Source organism: Aspergillus saccharolyticus, assembly GCF_003184585.1.
Source record: "Aspergillus saccharolyticus JOP 1030-1 unplaced genomic scaffold BP01scaffold_27, whole genome shotgun sequence".
Classification (NCBI taxonomy): domain Eukaryota; kingdom Fungi; phylum Ascomycota; class Eurotiomycetes; order Eurotiales; family Aspergillaceae; genus Aspergillus; species Aspergillus saccharolyticus.
The window spans coordinates 252,782-280,312 of record NW_020290637.1 but is presented as its reverse complement, the minus strand read 5'-3'; the positions used below and the strand labels follow the sequence as shown (position 1 = coordinate 280,312).

Here is a 27,531-nt window from a genome sequence, read left to right as displayed (position 1 = left end):
GTCCGCGCAGCGCGTTACTATTACTCCTCAACCTGGTCAAGATTCACTAAAGTTTGGCTTGTTTTACACAGACTGTGAATTTCGTGAAGTTATATCACTTCTAACGACACGACAAATCGATGAACCATTCACATTTGATAAGGCAGCAATAGACTACTTATACGACCTGGCAAATGGGCATCCCCCCACCGGGGGGGGGGGGGTGGGGTGGGTGGCAGCCGTAGTAGAATTCCTTCAGAGTGTATGTACTATTCTTGATTCTACCCCAGAAAGTGAAATGATCAGCTCTGTGCTTACTTATGCAACTGACTCGAGTTCAGCGGTTTCGTCATGCCATCAAACACAGGGAAATTCATACAATTACGTTGGGTCATGTTATCACGGCTTTGAAGAATAAGAATAATTTCTTCAGGTTTCTCGCGAATCATGCTGTTGATCGCTCATTTCTTAGAAAGCGTCTTACAGCTACGGGCATTATTCCGGGCAGTCCTCGAAAATCTTTCGAGGATAAGCTTGAGACATGCTGTTGAAAGCAAGAAGCTTTCGACTGCAGCGAAGCCTAGGCTCATGGAGGCCCAATACCAAGATAAATTCTATAGGGCATTTTACGGCGTGGCAGATATGGGTGTACCTCTCTGTAGCGAATGGTCAAGGAGCGGTGGTGGTCGAGTCGACTTCTACATTCCACAGAAACAGTGGGCTATCGAGTTGCTTCGGGATGAGGATCGCATTACTGACCATGTCACCCGATCCCATTGGGGTGAGAAGTATTTCCCCTGGTCGAAGGAGAAGAGGGTTGTAGACTGGATTATCATTAATTGTACCTCTTCTCCCCCCACACGTGGTAGGTTTCGACCTCGCATAGCTGTTATCCCGCTTTAACCTGCTAACATCTTGAAAGAATATTCGGAGCCAGATCTCTGGACTGCCGTTTTTACGAATGATTTTTCTGATCCGCAAGTGTACGATTATCAAGTGCTTTCTTTGTTTTCTATTGCTCTACACAACTAAAGATTTTCATTACTTGTGACCAGACTGGAACTCAATTCAAGCTTATTATAAGTATATCCTAGCGAATGGATGTTCAGTAACCGAAAGGCCTGAAATCAATATTCATGATTGAAGTAAATGGAACCTTTGTTGATTTTTCTTGACCTGTTGACGAACTAGTAATTATAAGGCAATGTATGAGGGGTCAAGTAGCAAATTTTGCCAGAAGAGGGTTTTTTCAGACCCGTTGATCGTTGAAGTATACCGGTAATTGCGGCTCTGTGGATTTGAAGGAGGTCCCCTGCCTCGGACCGGGTAGGAAGTGCGGTGGAAAAGCCACGCTTCTAGGATTATAGGCCACGCACAAGCATGGCCTTTCCAACGTCACCCACAGTTACTAGTACGTAGTCCGTACTACTACAAACGCGGTCTCACCCGCTGAACATCATCCCCGAATATATCGTGGATGCCTGGTTTTCGGTTGGCTTTGCACCTATCACACTTCCCTTCTATACAGCCGATATCTTCTGGCTGCGATAGGACTTAACTGAATATTGACCACATCGCAGCCGCAGCGCGAAGCTATATATATTGAAATCCAAATATGACGCAGCGTGCTATCTCGTGCCTATGCGGACATGTCGCTCAAGAAGTCAGTCTGGGGCAGTTTACAGATGAACCAACCCTTGATCTCTGCCATTGTACCGCCTGTCGTACGACGACAGGAATGCTGTGCTCTATATACTGTCCTCTACAGGGCAGGCCACATAAGCTAGACAGCCTGCGCGAGTATCAGCAACCCAAAGATATAATTCGATTCTTCTGTAAAATTTGTGGCGCCCACGCCTTTGTATTTTCGATACCCTTGGACCAATACTTCGTGGCAGCCGGATTGCTGGTGGATGAACCTAGCCCATCTCGGACTCAATCGGTGCGACATTGGCAGGCTTCTGAAACGCATGACGGTGGTCTGACTTCTTTTCTTCCTGGAGATTCTGCAATCACGAGGTCAAAATGTTGGCTTCGTGCCTATCCATATGACAATGGAAATTATTCTGAGGTGAAGACGAACATCCGGCGTTTGCCCCATGATTCTATAGAATTAAGATGCCGGTGTCATTGCGCGGGGATTGAGTTCTACATTACTCGACCGGATGCTTCATCTACACAGGCGACATCTCCATGGCCTGACCTACTTGTTCCGTACCATGTCCATTCATCGGAGAACGCCACAGATGTGAAATGGTGGCTGCGAAATGCAAACACCAAGTACCTAGCTGGAACCTGCGCCTGTCCATCCTGTCGCCTAGCCAGTGGATGTCCGATCCAGCCATGGGCTTTTATACCGAAGGCCAATCTTCTGGACAGCTATAGAGCACCGCTTACAGTTGGTGCAGGCACCATGCAGCGTTTTGAAAGTAGCCCCGGCGTCTACCGGGAATTTTGCAACCGCTGTGGCGCCTCGATCTTCTGGCATAGCGATGAAAGGCCCCTGCTAGTTGATGTCAGCGTTGGGTTGCTTCAAGCAAGTGAGGGGTCGCTGGCAAGGCAATGGCTAGAATGGACGACTTCAAGAGTTAGCTTTGCTGAAATGGCGTTGGACAAGAATTTGATTAGACGACTGCAGATGGGTCTCCAAGAATATGCAGAACGGCAGGTAAACAGCCATCCTCCCCTACAACCAGTGATTCAATTGGCCCAGGATAATATGTGAATCTCGACAGTTACGATTATTGATAACACATTGTAAAAAGAAGTAGTTACTCCATAGTTAACTGTGCAATAATAAATTAGTCACTCGCGTGCCATTAGCCCACCCACCGCCTTCCCAAAGGAACAATGCGCTCTCGTTCCACCTCCCCCCCGTTTCTCGCTGGGAAAAACCACAAGGGTGAACGGGAGCATACAACACGCGATATTCCTTCTTTCATTCTCCTCAAGATTAACCTGTCGCGTCCCCACACAGTATCGGCTTGCTTTCTTCAAATCAACATGCCACCGGCATATGAGTTCAGGGGCAATGACCGACGGTCATCGTACCGACCTAAGCAAGAGTTCACCTTTCGTTATTCGCGTCCTGGTACCTCTGAGCGCCCGTTATTGAGAACCAGGCGAGAAGCAACACCAGAGCAACTGGTAGCCCAGGGAGCCTCGGATAGCAAAAAGCCTGGCCTGAAATTCGCTTCCTTGGAGAATCTGAGCGACAGCGAAGAGGCGGATATGGATGTTTCCTCTGATGATAACGCGGATGCGACTCATCCTCGTAAGAAGCGCGCGATTGAATCCAACACTACCACAGATTCAGCTCCTGCACCGGCGCCCACTCCCAGGTGGTCTAACCCTGATCCTTATACCGCCCTGCCCCCGCCAGATGAGAGTCAATCAAAACGAGTGGATGTGGTCAAGTTGATTCGCAAGGCTCGAATTGCCGCGACCGCGGCGCAGCCCGCCTCGACGGATGCAGTGACTTCCAACGAGGACTTCATCTCACTTGGTGGGCTTGGGGACGATGAGGGAGAGGACCGAAATCCTCCGGAACACGCGCCCACCGGTCCAAAACGTCAACTGGACGGTAGGGATTCTGCACTGGGCAGTCGCAAGAGGACATATGACGACGAGATGAAGGGCATTTCGAAGAAGACTGGGAAGCCGTTGAGTCGGTTTCACAGTGATGGTTCAATTACCGATGAATGGAGAGTGCGCCCACTTCAATCGGGTGCGCCGTGGCTACACCATATGGCGCCTACCTTGCATTTGGGGACCAGGTTAGCATCATTGTTCAAACCATATGGCACAAAGGCTGCTGCTAACTCTACAATAGGCTGCACAATGAAATCTTAAGCTTCTATCACTGGGTGAAGCCGGTGTCCTACGAACAAATCGTGCGCGAGGACTTGGTATCGAGGCTACAGACTGCGTTTCAAAGCAGGTACTATGGTGTGCAGCTACGCCCCTTCGGTTCCTTCGCGTCTGGTCTTTACCTTCCCACGGCGGATATAGATCTAGTTTTACTTTCAACGAACTTCATGCGCCATGGGATTAAGACTTTTGGCGAGCGAAAAGGTCAGATTTACGCATTTGCAGCATTCTTGAAGAACCAGAACATAGCTGTGCCTAACTCAATTGAAACGATCGCTCATGCTCGGGTCCCCATTCTCAAATTTGTGGACAAAATCACGGGGTTAAGAGTGGATCTTTCCTTTGACAACGACAGTGGACTCGTTGCCAATGAAACTTTCAAGCAATGGAAGTCTGAATACCCTGCCATGCCCGTTCTTGTGTCCGTGATCAAACAGTTTCTGCTTCTTCGAGGACTAAACGAAGTACCAACTGGTGGACTGGGCGGGTTTTCAATCACTTGTCTTGTCACAAGCTTGTTGCAACATATGCCGTACGGCCACTCGGCGCCGAACCTAGGCAGCATGCTTATGGATTTTTTCGAGTTTTACGGCAAACATTTCGACTATGAAAATGTTGCCATTCGCTTCAACCCACCCAGTTACTTCAATAAGGTGCGTGCTGTTGGCAAGCTACTGCTAGCTGAACAATAGAGCTGACTCTATGGTAACAGAAAGTCTACAGCTCCCGGGATAATAATCCTCGTCTCTCAATTGAAGATCCCAACAATGCTGATAATGATGTGTCTGGCGGCACACGGGAGATTGCATTGATATTTGGATCTTTTGCCGAAGCCTACAGGCGGCTCAAGGCACGTATGATCACGACGGCTAGGACGGAGGATTCAAAAGCCAGCATTCTAGAAACCATTATTGCGGCAAATTACGACGAATACACCGAGCAAAGGTGGCAACTGCGTCAGATCTTTGATAACGATTCCCGCTTCGCTCATCTCCATCAGCTTCCCATACCCCCTCCCCCACCTCAAGGCTCGCCTCCGGTCACTGTCGCCCCATCACCACCCCCTCTGCCTCCCAATTCCCCTCCGCCCGCCCGTGGCGCAAAGGAGAAAGAGAAGGTAACCAAGCTGCAAAAGAAGCAACAGGCGGCCCGGGACCGTGCCACACGCCTAAGACGACTACGCCCAGACATTCCGTCTGTCCCTACCACCATCACCAATGAGCAAGCGCTAAGTCTGGGTGGATATAAGAACCAATCTGACATGGATCGGGATCTTATCCAGCGGGAGAAAGAATTGAACCCACCCAATGAAGACTAAACCAGCTCTCTGTTCAAGTCAAGCGTACATCGTTTGTACTTTTTCCTAACGATTCATGAGCCGGCGGATCGATGTTATTTGCTAGACGATGGTCCTCCAGGGTGGCATCTTCCTCTTATTCTTGTGTCGTTTTGAGCGTCAGATACCCGACTTATGTAGTTCTGGAAGGCGTTACGGAAGAAAGTGTCTGGGCTTGGCTATCGTTGTCCTTTTGCGGGGACGAGAATTTGGCTACGCCTGGGGCTTCAGAGCTGGGTTTGCGACTTTTATTGAGGAACAATGCTGATGGGGAGTTCTTGGAGTCTCGACTAGGCTAACATGTGTGCAGACTCACTGTTGTACTGTCTCGGCCGACTTAGAATGTGAGACTTCACCTCTCTGCTTTTCGATGAGTTTTGATCACAAAGGCCAGGGGCTCTTTTCAACGAAGCCGACATGCGGAGCTAAAGTTGTTCAACGTCTGACTGGCAGCCATACGCTATCAGCAGCAACACTGAGTTAGAAGCAAATCGAAATGGTACAGCCGAGGAGACTCTTCGTGTCTCCGGTTCTTTTTACACCCTCCTTTCCCACCTCTTTCTCATCAAGGAAGCGCTACATGCGGGTCCTTGGGGAGGATGTTGCAGATGGAAAAGACGATGAACAGTGTTTGCAAGATTAGGACGATTTCTTGAAGAATGACCACTTGCTATACAGTTCTGATAGTGGCAAGTACACACCACACGCCATCTCGAATTATCCTTGATCATCATAAGGAATAAATGAAGGTAGAATCTGGTCGTCACTCTTGCTCGAGAGTGAAGCCATCCAAGAAACGCGTCAGATACCAGACCAGAGCCAGGCAGAAAGGGCATAGATCATTAGATGTCTTGTCATGACAGACAGTCTCAAAAGTGTGTTGTCTTATTCACTACCTGAACGGGCTGCGTTGCAAAAGTTTTAGCGCCCAGACGAGCCTTTGCAGCAGCTTCTTCGGCTTCCTCCAGAGAGGACAGGTGATCAGCAGGTAGAGAGTTGACGAAGTCTGATCCTGGACTGGCCCATGTATAGTCCACCCACTCGGAACCAAGGATGGCCTGAACCTGCTGGGCCAGGGATGAGATACGATCACTAACTAGGCCCTCTGATTTCAGGCCAGCGGAGGACTGCGGCTGCTCATCTTCGCCACTGTCTAGTCCATCGACAATACTCCGCCATACGCGAAGCGTCTCATCCAACTCACCCAAGTTGCTAACGCCCATCACACTGACGCCCAACCGTTCTCCAGTGCCATTAGTAGTAACTGGCGTCAAGCTTGGATCGGCGTTGGGCGCACGCGCTAGAGGCAGGCCCCGAGCCCCAACCTTGGCTCCATCGCGTAGCCATCTCTCTAACGCAAATCGGATTGCAATGACCTCCAGCTTCTCCCCCATCTGATTATCAGTCCACGCTCCCACCCTAAGAACAGCATTGCGCAGCCCATCAGGGGCTGGATGAAAATCCCCCATGCTGCCAATCGGTACTCCTTCCTTCCTCAACAGACCCATGCCAAGCGGTGACGCATTCGGCACCACGTCCACCCCAGCAGCCACCAATCTCGGCAAACCCTGGCTCAGGAGCTTCGTATTCTGCAGTGTGAAGTTCGCATACGATTGTACGATGTCCAACGGCTCGCCGGTCTCGCGCAGTACCAGCTCAGCGATTTCGCACAGCACATCCACTGGATACCCCGAGATGCCCACGTAGCGGATCGTACCCTCGGTGTCACGGATGCGCCGCAACTCCCGCACAGCGTCCAAAGCCTCAGCGCGCGACACAAACTCGACGTCGTGGCAGTACACCGCGTCAAGGTAATCGGTGTGCAGTCGCTGCAGACTTCGGCGAATGCTGTGGCGAACCCATCGCGGCGAGTAGTCGAAGGATGAGGAGGCGATGCGGCCTACCTTCGTGAGAATCTGGTATGTGTGGCGGGGAAACGCGGTGCGGACGGCCTCGCTGGCCAAAGCGCGGCCCAGGAGTTCCTCGGCGGGGCCGTAGTAAGGCGATGTGTCGAAGGCACGTACGCCATCGGTGAGAGCGCGGTGGACCAGATCGGTGGTCGGGAGAGCGTAAGGGTCGTGATTGTATTGTGAGTTGAAGGTCGCAGTGCCCATGATTAAGGGCGGAAGATGCGCCGAGAGTGGTGAGGAAGGCCGACCCATTGTTGTTTTTTACTTTGCCTTGTACTGATGAAAGAAAATGGTGGAAGATCAGGAAATAATAAAAGTTGCAATGGAGGTGGGGGGTCTAATATAGGAATTCATAGACATGCAGAGACACGAATGAGGGGAAGATGGAAAGAGGGGCAATTTACCAACAGATGGAAAAGTAAGTTGCGGAGATTAGAGATCTTTCTCTCTCTCTCTCTCTCTCTTACCACTCCGTCTCAACTGGAGTAGCACTTTTCTCCTTCTCCACCCGCCGAGCTATTGTTTTCCAACACCTGCGCTATTCTTAGGTCTAATGAGTCTCATTTACCGTACTTACGTTCCAATAATTGAAACACTAGTACTATGATGAAGCCGGGAGGACTACAGTGCGTATAGCGTGTGCTAACCGGGAATGTCGCAAAAACAAAGTATGGACTTGATTTATACATATACACAATCGTGGATGGTGGACCCACAGCCACATAAGCTTTCGCCTTGCAGCGCTAGAAGTACAGGAGGGGAGAAGCAATCAAGAAGCGAAGCCAAGGGCATTCGGAGCGAGTGACAAGCACTCCTCCACCCTGTCCCTGTCAGCTAATAGCTCCACTTCTGTAAATAATTTACACAACGGAGGTGGTTGCACCGAGAAGAGCACGGCAAACAGTCCAGAACGGTTGACCTCCGCAACAAGAGTAGTCTGGCAAAAAGCTGACCGGGGGGAGGGAAGGGGGGGGGGCCGGCATGCCTTCAAATAGAGGGAATCTAGAACATATCTTCCAATCCAATAAACCTTGGATTCACCTGCAAAAACGCCATGCTATGCTGCGAAAAAAAAGAAGGGAACACCTGTCAAGAGACGAGGGAAGGAAGTGAGAACGAGTCGGGAAGGTCTCGAAGATTGTTTTGTCGAGGACGGACGGCGCGATCGATCCTTGACTAGCCTCGGGACCAATTCAACACGCGGGGGAGGGATCGAGAGGACGGGTTCATGATTCGAGATCTGAACGTTTCTCCAGAGTTATAGAGAAACCCAGGCTGTTTCACCGGTCCTTGTACACCTTGGGCTTCCATCCTTCCTGCAGTTCCTTCTCCTGGGCAGCATGGCGCTCCGCCTGCCGGACTTCCATCTCTAACCGTTCACGGGCGCGGAGAATTTTGCTCTGGAGGTAGAAACTGCCGCCCTTCTGGGGATCGTTCATGTCGAACAGTTTCTTGAAGCGCTCCATCACCTGCTCCAGGTTGGTCTCACCACCCTGGGGGGGTTTGACGTTGAGGATTTTGCAGGCTTCATCGAGGCTCAAGCCGGAGGCGGCACCGCCGCCAACCTTCTTGCCGGTCTGAGCAGCATACTTTGAAGAAGCCTGGGCCTGCTTGTAGGCCTCAGCAAAGGCACGACCGAAGACACGGGCGCCCGTGACGACAACTTGGGTGACGATGCGATGGGCCTGAATGGTGTTGAGGAACGGGTTGTTAGTCGGAAGATGCATTGGCTAAGAAAGGGCTATATACCATGATGTAGAGTTACGAGAGCCAATGAGGAGAGCACTCGTGCAGGTCGAGGAGAGAGAGGAGTGAGCTGAAGATTCGTTGTTCAGTAGAGCCAGCCAGGTTTGGATGGCAATGGAAACCGACAGAGAGGGAAATTTTCGGCATTGGTTTTAGTCCGTGCCGGAGCTGTGTGGTACGGGACTGTAAAAACAGCACAATGTATACATCAAACCCGTACCATACCATACCATGCCATACCATACCGGATCGTATCTTCCAAGATCTCGATCAGGAGTCCTTGTCACATGCTCCCGAGCAAACATTATTGGGAAAAGCTTTGATTCCACTTTTGCGGTTCGTTCTTCAGCTTCGCTTCCCCGCAAGTCAATGTGCTGGGTCTCAATTTTGTTCATTACACCCTTGCTGGCTTGGGGGGGGGGTTTTTTTCTAGCCTGTCCCTTCTCTCTCCTACTTCTTCATTCTTCTCCTTCTCTTCTCTTTCTTTCTGTCTTTCTTCTCCTCGCCCTTTGTTGCGACCTCCTCACTTCTATCTCCGTTCACCGCCCGCAATGCCCGTGGCGACTGCATATGACGTCTCTGTTGTTGGATGGCAGCACTCGGTATGTAAGACATCAAATTCATCACCGATCTTCCTCACCTCTTCTCTTCACATTTCTTTCCCTGTCGGTGATTAGGCACAATACTGATATGCTGGGTTAGAAGAACTTCCGTGGATAGATTCCATGGCTCCGTCATCTTCATCTGTGCAGGACCACGCTGATTCTCAGCCTCCGACGGTCGCTGCTTTCTCTCCTACTACCATCTCTGGCTCGTCATTAACCTCGAGACAACGCTCCAGTATAATTGTACACCGCAAATCTCCTCTTCTAGTAGCCACTCCGCCCCAAATAACCCGCGCTTTGGCTTATTCGCATCCCTTTATTCTACCATTAAATAAACTCGTGGGCTTGCTCACGTGGACAACCGGGGATGGGTGGCAGAGCTTCCTACTTGTGGCCGTGTTCTGGGCGCTGGTACTTTATGGCGAAGTCATTATCCTATGGGCAGGGCCACTCCTGTTAGTGGTTGGGCTCATTTTGGGCATGTACTGGCGACGCTACTCGCCCTTGTCCTCTAGAGCTCATATGGGAGAGAAGCAGAACCATCAAAGAGCCGCCTCCGACAGCTCTCCGCATGGCAACGAGACGCTAGACGAGATAGTCGAGACTCTTAGAGCGTTCACCACTCGGTGCAATATACTGCTGGAACCCCTTGTTGAACTGACCGAATTCTTATCAACACAAAGGACGGCCACGTCTGCTACGACCCGGCCAGCCCTTACCACTCTCTTCATTCGCATCCTACTCGTGACACCTATTTGGGTTGCCTTGACCCTGCCGCCATTGTATCTGATTACCACGCGTCGTGTGGTCATGATTTTTGGCACTATCATTATCACCTATCATTCTCGACCGGCAAGAGTCTGCCGAGTCATTCTATGGCGGTCATTGACCATTCGCAGAATCTGTTCGATGCTTACTGGCCTGTCCTTCTCGTCTGACGTGGATAAGACATTTTCGGCCGTGATGCTAAGTCATGGTCATGCGGTGAACATCGCTACTAGGCGCCGCGGGGACTCCTCTGGCGTTCGCTTCACATTTATCATCCACGAGAACCAGCGTCGCTGGTTAGGCATTGGTTGGACGTATTCCCTCTTTCCCTCCGAGCGGGCTGCATGGACCGACGAGCACCTGAATCCAGTGCCTTCAAAGGACGAATTCGAGCTGCCCGGTGTTCAAAGTGGGAACGCACAGTGGCGATGGGTTGACGGCAGCGAGTGGCATATCGAAGGAGCCGAGGACCCTAACGGACACTCTGATGCCAAATCATCTGACGGCGGAGGATGGGTTTATTACGACAACAAGGCGAGTTGGCTCTGTTGTCCTCAAGTTCGATACAGGCAGTCTAGCTAATATTTGTGTAGTGGAATGAGGGTCGCCGTGGCCAGGACGGCTGGGACCGATATACTCGTCGTCGGAAATGGTGCCGTGACGCTGAACTCGTCGAGGTGCCCTCCGCAGCGGCCGAGGGCACATCGAAAATAGTGGCCTCTGGTCTGTCCCAGGCCTTGGACGAAGAGAAACGAAAAAGCCAAGCGGCCGGCACCGTGGACGCGCCACCGGCAGATAATAGCGGCGGAGGCGATACCGATAGCTTGGCCCCCTCAACCTCCTCCAAATCGCGGAGACGCCATTGGTTCGGGAGCACGAAGAGTGTAAGCGACATCAAGAACAGCAGCCTCTCCTCTGCTCCACCAACCTCCACCACCAACTCCTCCGTTGATCTTGGAAAAATAACGTCTGCCAATAGTACCAATCAACCATCCGGGGAAGGCCCTTCCAGGCCGATTAATATCTCTCATTCTCGAAAGTTGTCCAATTATTCCGGAACCGCCAGCTACGCAAGCAGCCAAGGACCAGACGGCAGCCTCCGAGAAAAGGAATTCACCCGGGCGCATGATCAGCTAGATCGGTGGGCTGCTAGAGCGGCAGGGGGAACCGAACGGGCAGAGCGAGAGTTAGGCTTGGGCGATGAGGTGAATATGGGGCTGAGTTGATTTTCAATGCACAAATATGTTCCCAAGTATCGTGGGAATTTTTCTCAAATTGATCATTGGGCGAAATTGCTGGCTTTCCATCATGCACTTCACTTGTTTTGAGCCCATTGGTGCTTCCCTTCGGCCATACCTGCCCGTTACTGATGCCATGACGACATGAAGATATTCTTACAACCCTAAGCGAATATGGTAATCGACGCTGGGTGATCTGAATCTGGGCGGCTAGATCTCTATCATTCAATCACGAGATTCCTGATAGAGATCATATATGTCTAGGCCTTGTAAAGGCTTACCTAGGATGAATATGTTTGCCCGCTTGTCAATCCTTGCCGCCTCCAAGTGAGATCTTGAATTTCAGGCAAGCATGAGGTCCCACTGTAATTGCTCCAACAAATCCAACCAATGCACACCTTCAGTCATCCATAGAGCTCGTAGCAGCTCCTTTGCTCGTTTCACATTGCCAATTCCGAAGTTGACTTCGAGGTTGGTCAAGCACGTCATGACTAGCTCTTTGTCCTCGCGTGTCCTGATCTCACAGCCTGCTATGAGCAGTGGAAATGTGAGAGCCGAGTATTCGCAGTGCGCATCAAGGGGTGACGCCGTTCGGATCCTGTCTAGCAGTTTCTGCAAAGCGTCGGACCTCGACATGGAAATAACCGCGGACCACGCTGCCGTAGCGAAGGTGGCCTTCATGCCTTTACTCATCTTCTCGAGCATAGAATGGAGATAGATGTATGCTGCATCACGGAAACAATTTGCGACCATGCGGAGACGATTGAGATTCATTTCCGTTATGCCTTCGGGAATGATATATGCTACGTCCTGATGAGTCCAGTCGCGTAGTAATAAGTCACTAGTAGGCCACGGATTAGGCAGATGAGAAGGTGTGCAATTGCAGACATACCGTGCCGGGTACGCCTGGAGAGGATTCATCCGGTGGACAACTCACATTGTATGGATCTCGAGATCCAGGGCTATAGGGTCATAGCTTATAGAAGGCAGATCTGCGATCCTGGCACAGATTTTAACAAGGTCTTCTGCGTAGCCAATGTATATATCGAGCTTGGTGATCCTGATATCTTCCATGTCAAGCATGCTCGAGGTGATCTGCTTGCGATTACAGATTTTGGCCACATTGTGAGCATAGATATAGCTGTTAATTTTGTCAATATAGCTTTCACGTGCCGCATAGGGTTGACCAACATACAAGCCCGCCAAGAACTCCCGGGTGTCCTGACTCAGAGCGCTGAACCCACCCCGTACAATGACTAGCCTCTGTAGGGCGTTCAAATGCGCTACCCATTGCTTTACGCTTCCACGAACAATCTCGTATTTGCATAATAAAGCTACTGCGAGAATGGCTTCATCTGGGAATTTCCCACCGGGATGTTTCGAGAAGACGGATTGCAGCCCACTCAGGGTGTTGATGTAATACGCCGTGGCAGCAGTTTGAGCTTCCGAATGGGCAGCTGTCCGATTCGCATAATGTGCCGCTGATACTGCGCACAAAGCTTTCATGAGGAGTGAAGATGACAGAGCCCGAGGGATGATTAAACATCGCAGAGGGTTGTCAGCGCTCTCCAGGTTTGCGAGCAACTTCGAGCCAAGTTCCATATGATATTGGAGATAGTGCGTTTCTGATTGGGACAAATGACTGAGAATTCTACAGGGCGTGGGTGCTAGTATGACGAGACTACTAGTCTCAACGGATGAATACTCTAGCATCGGGTCAATCTTGTCCGGAGTGTCATCGGCACTTAACAAGTACGCATCGCTGGCACCAGAATCTGACGGCGTGGTAGTGGTTGGTATGTAGTGTTGCCACGAGGAGCTTGAGGGCGATGTAGAGACGGAAGACGATGTGCTAAGTCTCCTTCGCTTTGCTGGTTTCGCTTGACTGAAGAAATGTGTAGACGGATTCAATGGTTCCGCCCATATGGAACCATATCCTTCACATTGTAGCCCCAATCTAGCACAACTACGGCACCTAATGAGAGAGGTCAGTCAGGCTTAACAAAGGCGATTTCGGCCACTGGACATACCCAGGCTTGGCTTCGTCGCATCTCTTTCGGCGACGTTTACATGTTAGACAGCCAGAGCGTGTCCATTTCCCGCCTTCCCTCCTGCATCTTCTCTTACTGACGATCAGTGATTGGGTCTGCGGTGAGTGCAGACCCGTTTGAAGTGATTGTGTGTTTCCAGCCATAGTATCAACTCATCATAAGTATGTGGCAGAGAGAAGAAGTGACGCTCGAAGTTAAGTTGGATTGATTAACTATTGGAGCGGAGATGGAATGATGCCTTTTGGGGGTGGGGGAGGACCCTAAACTGAAAGGGGGAAAGGATGCGCTCTTATCGCCTGGGCTTCCCCTCCTGGGAATGGGAGATAACGAGATGAAAGAGACTCTTATCGTCCCCTGGAGAGAATCTCGCATCCCTCGGACTCCGAGAAACGTCATGCATGGTCGCGGCATGGAATGTGACAGTAGTTCGTACTTACTAAATCGATTGATGGAACAGCCGCGAGGTGAATGTGACGAAAAGAGAAGCGGGCGAAAAGGCGAAGAGAAATCGGCGGTCGGCGAAGATAGCCGCGTATCAGTCTTCTGTCCGCTTTAGGCAAGTCCATCCAGACTCCCATCCGATGGATGACTTTGTGGGGAATTTTCCCATCCCCATAGTTAGTCAATCAATGTTGCTGCTTGCGAGGAGAAAGAAGACCACAATGGAGAAAGATTTGTGAAATCTATTTAAACCTTCCTCTGCCTCATTCCCACACAATTGCTATTTCAGCGGTGTGAATCATCTCTCCGCCTCTTTCATCTCCACAGCCTCAACATGTCTTTTGCAACGCAACCCAGTCCTCGATCGATGACTTCGAATAGTCCTCATCCTTTCGATCCCGTCACCCCTCAAGAAATCCGGCTAGCTGTGCGAGTGCTGGAGAATGCCTTCTCTGAAGTCAAGCTTCGTTATAACCGAATTGATATCCACGAACCCATCAAACATGAGGTCCTCCCATACATTGAAGCTGAACGTCTAAGAAAGCCTCTACCGCGCAAGCCCACGCGCCTCCTATACTCATACTTCCATCGTCTCGACACTCTAGAGTGCTGCAAGGCTCTTATCAATGCTGAAACCGCATCGATTATCTCCACCAAAGTCCTTCCAAAGACTGTTCAGGTAAGGGCGTTGCCATTAACTTCCATTTCCATGTCTGAAGGCTGATATCATCGCGCGCATAGCCTCCTGTCGATATCGATGAACTTGCTGTGATCGAAGAAGTCTGCATGAAACACCCGGCCGTGCAAGCAGAGATCGCTAAACTCAACCTGCCCCCGGGAATGGCAGTGTGCAATGATCCATGGATGTACGGTACCGAAGACCAGAACGAGACACGCCGTATGTTTCAATGCTTCATGTACATGATGGAAGTCGACCACCCTCAGAACAATCACTACTCTCTGCCATGCAAGTTCTCACCCGTTTTCGACGCTTTCACCCATGAATTGATTCGTATGGATTACCTGCCGGGCGGCGATGACCACTCCTTCGTCGAGACCGAGGCTTGGAAGCCTGTTAAGGCTGTGCAATATGCTCACGACCTCCTTGATGAGCCTGTACGCACAGATCTCAAACCATATATTGTCCAGCAACCAGAGGGTCCATCTTTTAGCGTGGACGGCAACTTTGTCTACTGGCAAAAGTGGCGTTTCAGGATCGGCTTCAATAACCGGGAGGGTATGGTCCTGTATAATGTTACGTATGATAATCGCAGTATATTCTACCGTCTTTCGGTTTCCGAGATGACAGTGCCTTATGGAGGTACGTTCTGACACCACCCTATCTGATCCAACTCATCATTAACACACATAGACCCTCGGGCGCCTTACCACCGCAAGCAAGCCTTCGATGTTGGAGACGTTGGTTTTGGCCTCAATGCGAATCAGCTCTCGCTGGGCTGCGACTGTCTGGGCCATATCAAGTATTTTGATGGCTACCGCGCGGACGCTAAAGGAAACCCGGTCCTGCTGAAGAACGTTATCTGCATGCACGAACAGGACAACGGTATTCAACACAAACACACTAATTACAGAACCAACGCAGCAACAGTCGTCCGCAACCGTCAGCTGGTCATGCAGATGATCTGTACTGTTGCTAATTACGAATATATCTTCGCCTACATTTTTGATCAGGCGGCCAACGTCGAACTTGAAGTTCGTGCTACCGGTATTCTCTCCACGGTACCTTTCGACAATGAGGATGGTAAGACCGTCAGATGGGGTACAAATGTTGGCCCCGGCGTTATGGCTCCTTACCATCAGCACATGTTCTCATTCCGGATTGACCCCGCCCTCGATGGTCCCAAGAACACCGTCTACTATGAGGACAGTGTTCCTCTTCCCGAGGATGACAAGAACCCCTACCTAGTAGGTTACACCACCAAGCAGACGATCATGAACAGGTCTAGCGCCGCAGACCTCGATATCAGTCGGAGCCGGGTCTTCAAGATTCGTAACGACAATAGCATTAACCCCATCACCTACAAACCGGTTGCATACAAACTCCACGCCGCGCCCAGCCAAATGCTTATCCAGGGCAAGAACTCGATCGGATACCAGCGGGCTGAGTTCGCTACGCGCCCAATTTGGGTCACTAAGTATCAGGACGAAGAACTTTACGCTGCAGGCGAGTTTACGAACCAAAGCCACCGCGCAGATGGTGTTGAGACATGGGTCAAGAGAAATGATCCCACCGAGGATGAGGATGTGGTTCTCTGGCATAGTAAGTTGATTGCCTCTGAACGAGCACCGAATGGACGGACTAACCATCTCTCCTTCAGCATTTGGACTAACCCACAACCCTCGCATTGAGGACTTCCCCGTTATGCCCATGGAACGTATCAGCGTCATGCTCCGCCCGGATGGCTTTTTCACCAAGAACCCGGCTGTTGATGTACCGCAGTCATCTCAGGCCTTCAACAAGTCGACTCTCCATCCGGAAGCAGCGGCAGTGGCGTCTTGCTGTTCTGGCGCGGGTGGCAGCAAGGCGAGACTGTACAAACGTATTGATTGAGAAATGGCCCGTTCGATCCAAATGTTTCTAGGCATCACGTGAGTACTGTTGTATGATTTATGACTATATATACTGCCGATAGGCAGTTTTAGCAATATAAATAAGACTTTGGTGTTCCGAGTTTCAGTCTATGACTCTAGCCTTGGAGACCCTACGGCGTTGAAAATATCGATAAATTATCCATAACCGGCGTCGCGCTTGTCTAATTCATTAATACATGCCGTTCTGTATGAACTACACAGCCGTCTTGCTTTTCTTGGAGCCGGACTGGTTATATACATCAGAACCCTCGTACATAATTCACTTCGTCATTCCAGTGCGCGATCTGCCCACAATCATGTCCTTTGAATAGACCCGACCCCCTTTCAATCCCCACCCCCATTTTTCTTTCAACATCTCATTATTCCTTAGGTCTCCATCATTAGAAGTCCAGAGACCATGTTCTTTTCTGTCAAGTCAGTCGAAAGCCGCCGTGTTCACAACTTGTAACTTAGAGACTTGTCGTGTGTAGGCGCCAGATGCACCTACCTATAGCAAGGATGCCAGAAGGCCCATCCTAAACCTTCTTGGGCACGTGAGCGCTTGGGACAACCCCGTGACCAACTCTGTCGATAGCGGACTGACGGGCACCGATGAGACCGAACTGACGGTTGATGCCCTCAACACGGTGAGTGGAGTTAATGTTCTTGACAAGGGTAAGTTGCCAACACGTGGCTCCACCCTGGCGAGAGGTGATGGTAGAGTAAGCCAAGAAGTACTCCCAGATCTACAGAAGCGCATTAGTCATGTTCAGTAAGCAGATATGTCGGAATACTCACCTTGAACCATCTCTTTCCGTACTTGGCCTCGACCTTCTCACGGTTGCCCATCCAGTTCCGGTACCAGCGCCAGAGGGTGGCAGAATAGTGAACACCAATGGTATCGACAGCCTTGATCTCAAATCCGGCGGCCTCCAGTCGATCAACGACAAAACCAAGGGGGGTACTAGCGTCGGCTCCGGGGAAGACATATTTGTTCATGAAAAGACCCCAGATGAGATCTTCATACTGCCAGGACTTACGCAGACCAGCGATCTGGAGGAAGAACACTCCATCGTCATCCAGCATGTCGTAGACCTGAGACAAGAATGTAGTGAAATGACGGACACCAACATGCTCGGCCATTTCCAAGCAGGTGATTTTCTTATAACCTCCGTTGACCCGGGGAGCGTCACGGTAATCGAGGCACAGGATACGGCTCTGTGATTCTTCAATACCGGCGTTGCGGAGACCTTTGTTACCCCAGGCAGTCTGGTTACGACCGAGAGTGATACCGGTGACCTGAGCGCCATAGTGAACCGAAGCATATTTTGCCAGAGTACCCCAGCCGCAACCAAGATCAAGAACGGTGTCACCTGGTTGAATTCCGATCTTCTCACACACCACAGCCAACTTGTTATCCTGGAGTTCCTCAAGGGTCTCCTCACGGTTGATATCGCTAATGATTCCCGAGGTGTAGATCATGCGGGGACCCAAGAACCAAGCGTAAAAGTCATCACCGCGGTCATAGTGATCACGAACTTGTTCCTCATCTGATTTACACAATCCTAGTCAGCGAACAGTTCATCCAAATTTAAATTGAACCAAGACACTTACCCTGGGAGCGAGTGTGCATGATCATCTCAGGGATGAAACCGAAAAGGAAATGCTTGAATAGACCCATGGTGAAACGGAAGTTGGCCCAGTCGTGTCTGAACTCGAGGGCTTCCAGAGCGTCACCCTTGAATTCTACCTCACCATTGAAATACTTCTCGTAGAAAACCTCCATGGGGATCTTGCTCTTGCCACGATAAGCGGCACGGTCGTGCTCGCTGTGAAAGTTGAGGTAATACTCGACGGGGCGACCGGCATACTTGGCCTTTTCGTTCTTGCGAGGAGAGATGGAGGAAGCCACGGTCCAAAAGGCCATTAGGATGGGGATGGTGGTAAAGATAGCGAAGAAGATGGTGGTGTAGAAGCCACCGCCAACTTGACGAGCGAAGTACCACGGAATGAGCAACAACAAGGCAAACAACAAAGTGTTGGAAAAGCTATCGCTTCCAGGGGAATCGGCCGGTACTGGGGCATTTTTGATGGCCGGGTACTAGAAAACGAGAAAACCCAAAATCGTCAGCAATTGCTGCCGATGACTTTAAAAGCTCCTACGGAGATTGGAGGGAAGAAGAGAAGAGGAATTGCTAGAGAGTATCAGAGTAGGGATAGCGAAAAGCAACTTACCGAAGTCGTGCGCACACCGCAATCGTCGGCGGGAGTGGTACACGAGGCGGGAGGAGTTTCAATGTACTCGAAGTCCTCGAGGGACTCGGGATGTACAGTCATGTCGGGCAGGAGACGAATTGATAGAATAGAAGGGAAGGGGGAGGGGAGGAGAGAGAGAAAGAAAAAGAGAAGAGAGGTGGAAAGAAGAAGTAGAAGAAGAAGAGAAGGAGGAGGAGGGAGGGAAAGAGGGAGGAGTTACAAGTTTACGGGTAGGAGGAGACGGCGGGAGAAGAGCGAGTGGATGTCGGTGGATGTGGATGGATTGCTACTTTGGGGAGGAGCAGCATTAATGGATTACACAGTCATTCATGCACCACCAAGGAAGTCAGTCCTCCGGAGTCAAGGACTAATAAATACTTTCAACTTGTACTCCTAAGCTGTCACTACTCGAGACCTTTCCATTGACCTTGAATTAGATATTTCTTCATCTTCATCTTCCTCTTCTTCTCCAGCCACTAGTCGGAAACTGAAGGGGTGAAAGGACAGATATAACTAGCTTAAACTAGGTACCCTAAACTCCGTATGTTGCAAAGCTCCCGGAGCTCTCCAATAAATCTGCGCCCGGGAGGGAAATCCGACGCAGGACTCAAGGGTCGGGACCCAGACCGATACATCCCATGGTAACTACTTGAGTTAACTAAGTTACTCATATACTAATCTACTAAGTACTTCCTACACATGAAACACATTTTATTCTCAGTGACGGGTGTCGTGAGCCACTCTGCTGCTGTTGATGACGACAGATTCTGAGGAAACCGTGTCCAGTAATTACATTAATTACAGAGTACAAATTAATGCGATGCATGCTGGATGCAATCAATGCTAACTTGCTAAGTACCCTATGACACGTAACTTGCACCCATTGCCTTGTCGATCTCTTTAGCTCCCATCTTCCCCTGCGTCATGACATTAGAAGCTCCCCATAAGCTAAATGCTGCTTGTAATCATAATCTTTAAAATCACTTCATACGCAACGAACGCCCCTTAATACCTTCATCACTGCTGTCCGCGCAGAGTCATTTACCCATCATGCTTTGTCGAACAATAAGATCACAATAAACTCAAAACTCGTGAAAAAAAAAAGAGTGAAGAAATAAAGCATGCATAACACCATGGAATCACAAGGATCCCCTTTGCCCCTAGACACCGGAATATGTACTTGGGATGTCATCACTCAATCCCATGTACGAACTCGTCTTCACAACGTCAACTGGAAATTTTGAGCTTCCTCATCTTCCTCGTAGACTGGGAGCTGCTCATCAGCGACCAAGCCGGGGGGATGCATGTAAGTTTCCGGTGATAATATGCCCTTTGGAACCGTATCCTGCTTAATCGGGGTGGTTGTCCTGCTACTCATTCTAGATGATACCTCGCGACCGCGAGTGTACCCCAAAGTCGATTTGGAATTTGCCTCAGCTGCGGTGCGATGCATGCTTGACGGATTGCTTCGCACGCCCGACTTTCTTGCAGGAAATAAAGACGTGGTCACCCTTGTCTTTGGTTTGGTCGAAGTAGAGGATCGAGTGCGGGGAACCGATCGGTATGTGCCGGAGAGAGCGGTAGCAGCATCGCGAGCACGTACGGTAGATACATTGCTGGTACCTTGGGTCAGTCTTGTAGTGGCCCTGGTACGACGAGTTCCGACAGGGCGTGTTATCGTCTCGTCCACAGTAGGCTTCTCATGTTCTGATTCAGACACCTCATCAAAACCGATGCTTTCGACCTGCTTCAAGATCATATCATCAATCATTTTGTCATAAGCGGCTGAATCTTTCTGAAATTTGCGCTCTCTTCTGGTGAGGCCATCAGGTCCAATCTCATTGTCAGCTCCATACACGCTTTCCAATCCGCGAGCAAGGTTCTTCGGCTGAAATTGAGGGAAAGTAGTATCGTATTTGATCTCATCAGGATGATCCGGAAGACCTACTACTGTTAGAGAGCTAGATTCGTCGCCAGCAAGAAGTGACCAACCTTTAGGCTTAGGCGGCATGTACTCGATATCGGGAATGTCATCCTGCACAGACTGGGTGTGTACTTCGGGCTGCGCTTGTTCGACAAAAGGGGAAAACTTTTTGGCCCTCTGTGTCGAACCTCTCTTAAGGGTCTTCTCTGGCTTTGCGGTTCCTCCAGGCGGCGCGGGTGTCTGTAGGCCTCTAGCTTTGGCATTCGTGGTTTTCATGCCCAAAGGGGCGCGTTGACGAGGGTCTGCTGGCGATACGTGTCAGTTCAGCAGTCGACTTGACTTTTCGTGTTGAGACATGGCTATTCTCTCGTACCCAATGGAGTCGTAAAAGCATCTTTGACGGGTTCCTTCTGTTTACCTGCCCCCTTCACAGTCTTCTTCCCAAAGGCCAATGGGTCATTTTCATCGTTCAACGGAATCTTGAAAGGCGTTTTGGGTGCTCGAGCTCCAGGCGTCTTTGGTTGTAGGTGTCTTGCGCCCTGGTTCAGCGGTTTCGACGCGGCGACAGTCTGGTGATTATGTACCAGGTTCTCTTGATCGCGGAGAGCCAACATGGCGGCGGATCACAGGTCAGGATGGCGCATTCACTGGCGAAGAATGGCCTGGCATGGGTTTGTTGAAATGCTGTAGCTAAAGACCCTTTCTAATCTAGTCTGGCACGAACTGTGACAGTCTAGTAGTCGAAGTGGTTCTAGACGCTGACCTGACGGGCATGTAGGAAGGAGAGGGGGGGAAGGGTGTTTGCGTGGTGGTTGCCCGTGGAGACGGGGCTGGTGAAAGGGGAAAGCCGCACAATCATTGTACGGTCGCTTGCCCGTCAGCCACGGCCCCTATACCAGATCGGCTAAGACCCAACCCACTAGTACTTGTTAGCGGCTGACCGCCAGCGCCAGGCCAGAAAGTCAACCTTAACAAGGCCTCGTTCCTCCACTTCCCTTTCTTTCCTCCCTATTATCCCCCATCTGCTCAACTATCTTCTTGCATCAATCACTTCGTCCTCCTTTCCTGGTTTCTCGCTGAGCGAAAGCCTGTTGTTACTTTATACGCCTGACAACTCTCTTCCACCCGTACATATTTTCTCGTTGCAAATAACTTCCTCAAAATGGATAAGATTAAGGAGGTGAGTGTCAACTCTTCCCCCTCTTCCCCCCCCCTTGGTTGGCGGGGTAGCTTTCAAGCTGGCCCGAAAGTCCCTGTGCACACGACCGAACTTCCTTGCCTTAACCTCTGTATTCTGCATATTTTTACTGCAAAATCACATTCATAAACAGAAAAAGCAAAATAAACCGTACTTGAGATGCACACTGACCTTGGCTGCTCTAGAGAATGAACAACCTCCGCCTTGAAGCCGAGGAGGCTCAAGAGAAGGTCGAAGAACTCAAGACCAAGGTGAAGACGTTGGAGCAGGAAAACCTGGCTAAGGAACAGGAGATTACATCCCTCAACCATCGGAACCAGCTTCTAGAGGGTGAGGTTGAGAAGCTTGAGGCTGCCCTCAAGGAGGCCAAAGACGCTGCCAACCAGGGTGCTCAGCATGATACTCAGAATGAAGCTCTCCAGAGACGTCTGCAGCTCTTGGAAGAGGAGGCCGAGGATGCCGACAAGAACTTGCGCGAGACGAACGAGAAGTATGTTTCAGTACCATTCCACCACTTTGCACGATTTTGAGACGTTGCTGATCGCCTTGTTACCTCTAGGCTCCGCCAAACCGACGTCAAGGCCGGCCACTACGAGCGCAAGGTGCAGGCCCTCGAAGCTTCTCGCGACCAATGGGAAAGCAAGTATGAGGAGATGGCTAAGAAGTATGCTGAGCTGCAGAAGGATCTCCACGACCTCGAGGTCTCTATTAGCAACGTCTAAAGGCCAGGGTGGCGCAGATTACCGGCAACCAGGGGGCCCAGCTTTTTCTTTCCACCTATACTATCCTTTTAGCTCTCTATCTCTGCACATCACAGCCTGATTTCTTTCGTTCCCGTCGGCAGGAAGCGGCTTTGGCAGTCTCTGTCCGTCTTGTCATCTAGCTGGCTTGTTATTGTTCCCATCAACCGGTTTTCCGCTCGTCCTCGCAATCTTGCCTATTCTTTCACTCGACGTCGAACATTTTCATCATCGCCCGAAGGTACATAGAGTATATTTAATAGGAGTGTCCATGTGCATTGGCACGATCTCTGGAAATATATCAAGTCAAGCCCATGAATCTCATGAACGCTCGCGTCGAGCGTTTGCCTTCCTCGATTTAGCTGCGCGCTCCTTAATCCTGGTCACCTTGCGGTCTTCCTTGCTCTCGTAACGGAACTTCTTCTTCTTCTTCTTGGGCTTGTTGTCAGACTTTCGCTTCTTGCTTTGTTCGGAGGAGGAACTGGTATTGGCAGCGGCCACCTTGGAGCTTGACCCCGTGTCTTCGATTTCACTGTCGGATCCGTCGACTGCCGATCGCAAAAGCCCTTCTTTTGAAGTATCCATCTCCTCTACTGTTACCGTTGTGTATCTGTCTTCGTCGATATATTCGGCTTCGTAGTCCACAGCGGGGGGTTCCGCGAACCCCTCCCAATCTTCCTCCTCGTTTCCCTCGTCCTCACTATCTTGGCCAGAAGCATCGCTGCCATCCTCCGCTGCTTGCATCTTCTTAAGTTGTCTTCGATGTTCTTCAATGGCACGCTGAAACCCAGCAGTTCGTTCTTCCCGAATCTATACAAATTCTAGTGTTAGTCGAGGTAACGCGACTTGGCACGAAATTCCGGCAGGAGCATAATACGCACCCTTTTGCGCTCTTCCCTTTTCATCTCTTTCGCTTTCTTGATTGCCACTTCTTGTGCATGTTTGATTCTTTGTTGTTTGCGCTTGCGAAAGCCTGTAAGAAACGATTCACGGTCAGCAGAGTCGAAGTTAATCTCCTCGACTTTGCTGGCGACTTTTCTCTTTTTGGCTTGAGGACCCATTTCTAAGGGGGGTCGAGATGGCGATAATTATGCGAATGTCTGAAGAGCGGTGACGATGTATAATCAAGAGCGAAAACGTTCAAATTCTCAAGCGGATGCGCATCGAGGGGACTATTCCGTGTGAGGGATGAAAAAATGCGATCTACGACCGGCATACAAATTGTAAAGGAAGCTAAACTGTGCCCGTGCCGCAGTCGACCGCCTCCGAGCCGGCGGGCCACCATACCTGGCTCCAACATCACTCATTCATCTGGGGTCTTGCCAAATAGCACTGCATCTATTACATCCGCTCAACCACCATGCGTCTGGGAACTCTGTCATTGCTTGCTCTGGGTGCGACCACAGCTAGCGCGTACCGGGATACTTCACCCTTTTTCCTGGCATCGACCTCGGAGTATGAATAACCAATGTTGCGCGCAGGGAAAGCTTCGGTATCTTAAACGTATGAGCCAGCTAACAGTTCCCTAGGAATCTTTCTACCTCCGCACAGCTAAAAACCGCATCTTCACTGCTGGAAGATCTATCCTCTAAGCTCTCTGGTTGTCCTTCCGATTACTATATTATCGCTTCCCAGCCCGGTGTTCACAGCAACGACTTCTCCGCCCTCGAGTCCGCTCCCCGACTCGGCGCGAAGCTGACTGGCAAGGATCGTAGCATCCGATCCAAGACGATTCTGAACGAGGTTCTCGGGGTTCTAGACGCAACAAAGGTGCAAGAACTGATTGAAGCGGAGTGCGGAGCCCAATCTACCATCATCGACGCCTCCAGTATGTACCGAGATCTGGACGAACCACATACGATCGCCTAGGCTAACGTCCATTCTCTAAGCTGGCACCTACTCTCCTGACTTTGGCGCTGCTCCCCGTATTATTCGCCTCGATTTCTCGGTCCTTCCTCAAGGACCTGAGCGCCGCCTCCAGCTCACCGATAATGGTTTGTACCTGAACCATTTTGTCTCGATCCTCTTCCCTAAAACAAGGTACTAAGTACATTGACAGATGGCCTTCTCTCCGATGTCATTGATCGGTTACCAGACTCCAAGAAGTACACCATTCTTTACATTACTTCACCCAAGGAGATTGTGAACCATGATGCTGGCGTTTATCAATCCGAGGATGCATCCTATCAAGACCCTATTCACATGGAACTGAAGCGGGACTTCTCGGCCCACGGTCTCGAGAATGATGTCCCCTCGAACAAAACGCTTTTTCGTGAATACCACTATTTCACGCCAGGTAGATGCAGCTCGCCCGAAGCCACGAAAAGTTCCGTTCTAACTGCGAACAGGCATTATAATGGGTCTGATTGCCTCCATTTTCTGTCTTCTTATCTTGTATGTTGGCCTCAGTGCACTCTTGAGCCTCGAAGTGCCCTACGCGGCATTTGAGAAGGACACTGCCGCTAGTGTGCACAAGAAGCAGCAATGATTCGTTCTCGATCACTTGGGCGAATTTTACTTGAAGTTTGTCGACTCTTACTAGCTTTTGGTACCGTTCTTCTAGGCTCAGTATGTTGTTCAAATCTAATGCATAACTGTATGCTGGCGTTTCATCTTTGATATGCGATCACTCGACGATGACTCATGATGCTGTACGAAAGTGATGGTTGCTATAAATAGGTGCAGTGTCTCTGGTGCTGGATGTCATATACTGTGTAGGATGAGGTCTTCCAGTGCAGCTACCTTAGGGCATCAGAGCTTCTAATCAAATCCCATAAACATAGCACCGGTGTTACTATCACGTGAGAGGTGAGAGTGTCGTACTGTGTGGCCTCAGGCAGGATTTACAGGAGCCCGTCCAGGCGCGGAGCACGGGGCAACCCCTCCCCCGTATTCTTCTTGCTGATTATCTTCTGGTGCACCGTGGATGCTCAATGAAGCGCTCGCTCGCTAGCTCATATCCCTCGTCCGTCGCTAATTATCATGACTCGATTCTAGGAATCGGTTCTGACGATATTTCCCGCTCTCTACTTCAGTCTTTCACTTAGCTTATTGTTGACAATCCAACATCAGCTACTTCTGCTGGGTGGAGACTCGCCTGATAGTGCTCCCCCGTCGTCTGCTTGGAGACCGCCGTGTTCGATGCCATTAGTTTGCGGTAAACATCCATTCTCGTATGCTAGGGGTGATCGAAGAAGACTCAACACTAGATATTATGCCCAGAAACGTCCTGCGCTAGCCATCGCTCCCTCTCAGAGTTTTACCCCATCTGCGAAGAATCCGCCTCCCTGCGTTCTGTGATCAATATCAACAATCATGGTCGCTTTGTTAATGCGCGCTGGGAAAGCCAGTCGACCTCCAATCATTCTACTCCTTGTGCTTTTTACCATGATTCTGGCCCAAATTTCCGTAGCCCAAGATACCACGACGGATGATACCACTACAACCACCACGAGCGTGGGCTCGACAACAGAGTCAGCTACAACCTCGTCATCGTCGTCTTCTTCGTCGAAAAGCACTACCTCGTCGTCATCGCAGACTAGTTCCACAACATCGGCTTCGACCACATCAACAAATACAGATACCTCATCAACGTCAACTACATCGGCGTCCTCGCTTTCGTCCACGGACGGTTATCCAGTCGTCACTGTACCGCCAACAGCAGATGCACCCTATATGCAGAAGTCCAACATCCCGGAGGGTACATTGTTCATCGCAGTCGGCGCGGTCTTGGGAGCCATTGGGCTTGCGATCCTAGCTTGGCGCGGTATAGTCGCATGGTCTGTGAATCGCTCGGTCCGCCAAGCCGCGATGACGCGCTCGTCCGAATCAAAAAGCCTATTGCGTTCTAAGCGAAGAAAGTCACGCACTAGGAGATCCTCCTCTGCAGGACCTGGCGTTGCCCTCGACAAGCTCGGCGGTGCCGGGAATCACCAGCACCATGGTCACAGCCACCACAGCCACCGGCATCACCGAACCTCCAAGGGCCCCAGCGCCAACAGCGGGCTCTTCTTCTCCCCAACCGCCGGCATGCAGCACGGCAGCGGAACTCGCCGCTCTAGCTACCTTCCCGCCGGCTACTACAACGCCAACAATGCGGGAAGCACACCCCGCGCTCAAGATGGGCGGTACTCGGCTGCCGACCTGACGGGGCTTGACGGTCCTCAAGCGCAGGGCTACACCCCAACCAGGTCAGGCCCCAGCCCTCCCGAGTCGCCGGGCCTACCTCAATATCACGATCAGCAGAATACCCCTCCGCGTCGCAGCGCCAGAAGGTCTCACGTGGAAGCCTCTACCAGTACCCTGAACCTAGCCTCCCCGCCAACCGGGAGAACCCCAAGCGCATATCTGGAAGATCTGTTCGATAGTCATCCGCCCCACAACCGAGAATAGTCATTGTTGCATTGAACCGTTGGATCTCTGTGTCCAGATCTACTGTCTTTATTTCTACGATACGCCTCTCTTATCCTGATTCCAGATTCCAGCCTCTAGCCTTTATTCCTATTCTGTGTGACTCTATCCTAGTATATGTTCATACATTCGTGCGTCCTTTGTTCGCTTTCTTGTGCCTGGTATACAGTCTTCTTCTCGAACATAGTCGGTGTGTCTAATAACGAGTGCTATCGAAGTGATCATCCTATTTCTTGCGGCACTTGATGCAAAATCCGGCTTTCTCTAAGCTAGACTTTGACTATGAGGCAAGATGCTCTTTTGGTTTAGTAGTGTCTGAAGCCCTGTAATCCAAGTTTAACTTGAGATGAAAGTCCTGGGGGTGAGGAGTCACGCGTCTCGTCCGCTTGGAAGCTGAAGCGATCTTATCGGTGTATCGATGTGGGCATGTGAGCCCTCCAGAAAAGAGGATATGAACTACAAGTGAG

The 27,531-nt window shown here is 50.6% G+C and overlaps 14 protein-coding genes across 14 annotated transcripts; 8 read left to right on the top strand and 6 right to left on the bottom strand.

The window, feature by feature from the left end:
* Nucleotides 1–217: 217 nt before the first annotated feature.
* On the top strand, nt 218–1,039 carry BP01DRAFT_424946 (uncharacterized protein). The gene is made up of 3 exons (XM_025579725.1): nt 218–241; nt 321–844; nt 902–1,039. Exons 2-3 carry the CDS (start codon nt 427–429, stop codon nt 1,009–1,011), a joined length of 528 nt encoding a protein of 175 aa, XP_025429394.1. The 5' UTR covers nt 218–241; nt 321–426; the 3' UTR covers nt 1,012–1,039.
* A 410-nt stretch (nt 1,040–1,449) lies between these two features.
* On the top strand, nt 1,450–2,721 carry BP01DRAFT_358663 (GFA family protein). The gene has a single exon (XM_025575488.1). It carries the CDS (start codon nt 1,595–1,597, stop codon nt 2,702–2,704), a length of 1,110 nt encoding a protein of 369 aa, XP_025429393.1. The 5' UTR covers nt 1,450–1,594; the 3' UTR covers nt 2,705–2,721.
* Nucleotides 2,722–2,982: 261 nt separating this feature from the next.
* BP01DRAFT_375547 (putative topoisomerase family protein TRF4) lies at nt 2,983–5,167 on the top strand (the record flags this gene model as incomplete). Its single annotated transcript, XM_025576898.1, has 3 exons — nt 2,983–3,755; nt 3,812–4,502; nt 4,562–5,167. 3 exons carry the CDS (start codon nt 2,983–2,985, stop codon nt 5,165–5,167), a joined length of 2,070 nt encoding a protein of 689 aa, XP_025429392.1.
* A 599-nt stretch (nt 5,168–5,766) lies between these two features.
* On the bottom strand, nt 5,767–7,502 carry BP01DRAFT_103765 (D-arabinose 1-dehydrogenase (NAD(P)(+)) ARA2). The gene has a single exon (XM_025570261.1). The coding sequence runs from the start codon at nt 7,345–7,347 to the stop codon at nt 6,055–6,057; it is 1,293 nt and encodes a 430-aa protein (XP_025429391.1). The 5' UTR covers nt 7,348–7,502; the 3' UTR covers nt 5,767–6,054.
* A 562-nt stretch (nt 7,503–8,064) lies between these two features.
* BP01DRAFT_358660 (import motor complex subunit PAM16) lies at nt 8,065–8,935 on the bottom strand. The gene has a single exon (XM_025575487.1). It carries the CDS (start codon nt 8,820–8,822, stop codon nt 8,376–8,378), a length of 447 nt encoding a protein of 148 aa, XP_025429390.1. The 5' UTR covers nt 8,823–8,935; the 3' UTR covers nt 8,065–8,375.
* A 495-nt stretch (nt 8,936–9,430) lies between these two features.
* BP01DRAFT_375544 (integral peroxisomal membrane protein) lies at nt 9,431–11,440 on the top strand (the record flags this gene model as incomplete). The annotated part of the gene is made up of 3 exons (XM_025576897.1): nt 9,431–9,443; nt 9,544–10,748; nt 10,808–11,440. The coding sequence occupies 3 exons, from the start codon at nt 9,431–9,433 to the stop codon at nt 11,438–11,440; spliced, it is 1,851 nt and encodes a 616-aa protein (XP_025429389.1).
* A 354-nt stretch (nt 11,441–11,794) lies between these two features.
* On the bottom strand, nt 11,795–13,762 carry BP01DRAFT_344960 (Zn(II)2Cys6 transcription factor; the record flags this gene model as incomplete). The annotated part of the gene is made up of 4 exons (XM_025573579.1): nt 13,483–13,762; nt 12,648–13,427; nt 12,390–12,593; nt 11,795–12,293 (listed from the first exon to the last, which is right to left on the bottom strand). Exons 1-4 carry the CDS (start codon nt 13,644–13,646, stop codon nt 11,795–11,797), a joined length of 1,647 nt encoding a protein of 548 aa, XP_025429388.1. The 5' UTR covers nt 13,647–13,762.
* A 380-nt stretch (nt 13,763–14,142) lies between these two features.
* On the top strand, nt 14,143–16,618 carry BP01DRAFT_417362 (amine oxidase). Its single transcript, XM_025579256.1, has 4 exons — nt 14,143–14,623; nt 14,686–15,265; nt 15,317–16,225; nt 16,284–16,618. Exons 1-4 carry the CDS (start codon nt 14,279–14,281, stop codon nt 16,514–16,516), a joined length of 2,067 nt encoding a protein of 688 aa, XP_025429387.1. The 5' UTR covers nt 14,143–14,278; the 3' UTR covers nt 16,517–16,618.
* Nucleotides 16,619–16,706: 88 nt separating this feature from the next.
* Nucleotides 16,707–19,051, bottom strand: BP01DRAFT_344954 (putative cyclopropane-fatty-acyl-phospholipid synthase). Its single transcript, XM_025573578.1, has 4 exons — nt 18,772–19,051; nt 18,151–18,637; nt 17,335–18,086; nt 16,707–17,282 (listed from the first exon to the last, which is right to left on the bottom strand). Exons 1-4 carry the CDS (start codon nt 18,871–18,873, stop codon nt 17,073–17,075), a joined length of 1,551 nt encoding a protein of 516 aa, XP_025429386.1. The 5' UTR covers nt 18,874–19,051; the 3' UTR covers nt 16,707–17,072.
* A 577-nt stretch (nt 19,052–19,628) lies between these two features.
* BP01DRAFT_323534 (uncharacterized protein) lies at nt 19,629–21,538 on the bottom strand. Its single transcript, XM_025572797.1, has 3 exons — nt 21,090–21,538; nt 20,785–21,021; nt 19,629–20,736 (listed from the first exon to the last, which is right to left on the bottom strand). Exons 1-3 carry the CDS (start codon nt 21,328–21,330, stop codon nt 20,012–20,014), a joined length of 1,203 nt encoding a protein of 400 aa, XP_025429385.1. The 5' UTR covers nt 21,331–21,538; the 3' UTR covers nt 19,629–20,011.
* Nucleotides 21,539–21,878: 340 nt separating this feature from the next.
* BP01DRAFT_384599 (tropomyosin) lies at nt 21,879–22,636 on the top strand (the record flags this gene model as incomplete). Its single annotated transcript, XM_025577523.1, has 3 exons — nt 21,879–21,896; nt 22,100–22,404; nt 22,474–22,636. The coding sequence occupies 3 exons, from the start codon at nt 21,879–21,881 to the stop codon at nt 22,634–22,636; spliced, it is 486 nt and encodes a 161-aa protein (XP_025429384.1).
* On the bottom strand, nt 22,604–23,864 carry BP01DRAFT_344946 (rRNA-processing protein RRP17). Its single transcript, XM_025573577.1, has 2 exons — nt 23,536–23,864; nt 22,604–23,464 (listed from the first exon to the last, which is right to left on the bottom strand). The coding sequence occupies exons 1-2, from the start codon at nt 23,713–23,715 to the stop codon at nt 22,976–22,978; spliced, it is 669 nt and encodes a 222-aa protein (XP_025429383.1). The 5' UTR covers nt 23,716–23,864; the 3' UTR covers nt 22,604–22,975.
* A 61-nt stretch (nt 23,865–23,925) lies between these two features.
* Nucleotides 23,926–25,491, top strand: BP01DRAFT_358652 (Ac45/VOA1 transmembrane domain-containing protein). The gene is made up of 5 exons (XM_025575486.1): nt 23,926–24,109; nt 24,184–24,482; nt 24,544–24,648; nt 24,714–24,950; nt 25,003–25,491. Exons 1-5 carry the CDS (start codon nt 24,015–24,017, stop codon nt 25,140–25,142), a joined length of 876 nt encoding a protein of 291 aa, XP_025429382.1. The 5' UTR covers nt 23,926–24,014; the 3' UTR covers nt 25,143–25,491.
* A 61-nt stretch (nt 25,492–25,552) lies between these two features.
* BP01DRAFT_358651 (uncharacterized protein) lies at nt 25,553–27,531 on the top strand. Its single transcript, XM_025575485.1, has one exon. It carries the CDS (start codon nt 26,042–26,044, stop codon nt 27,044–27,046), a length of 1,005 nt encoding a protein of 334 aa, XP_025429381.1. The 5' UTR covers nt 25,553–26,041; the 3' UTR covers nt 27,047–27,531.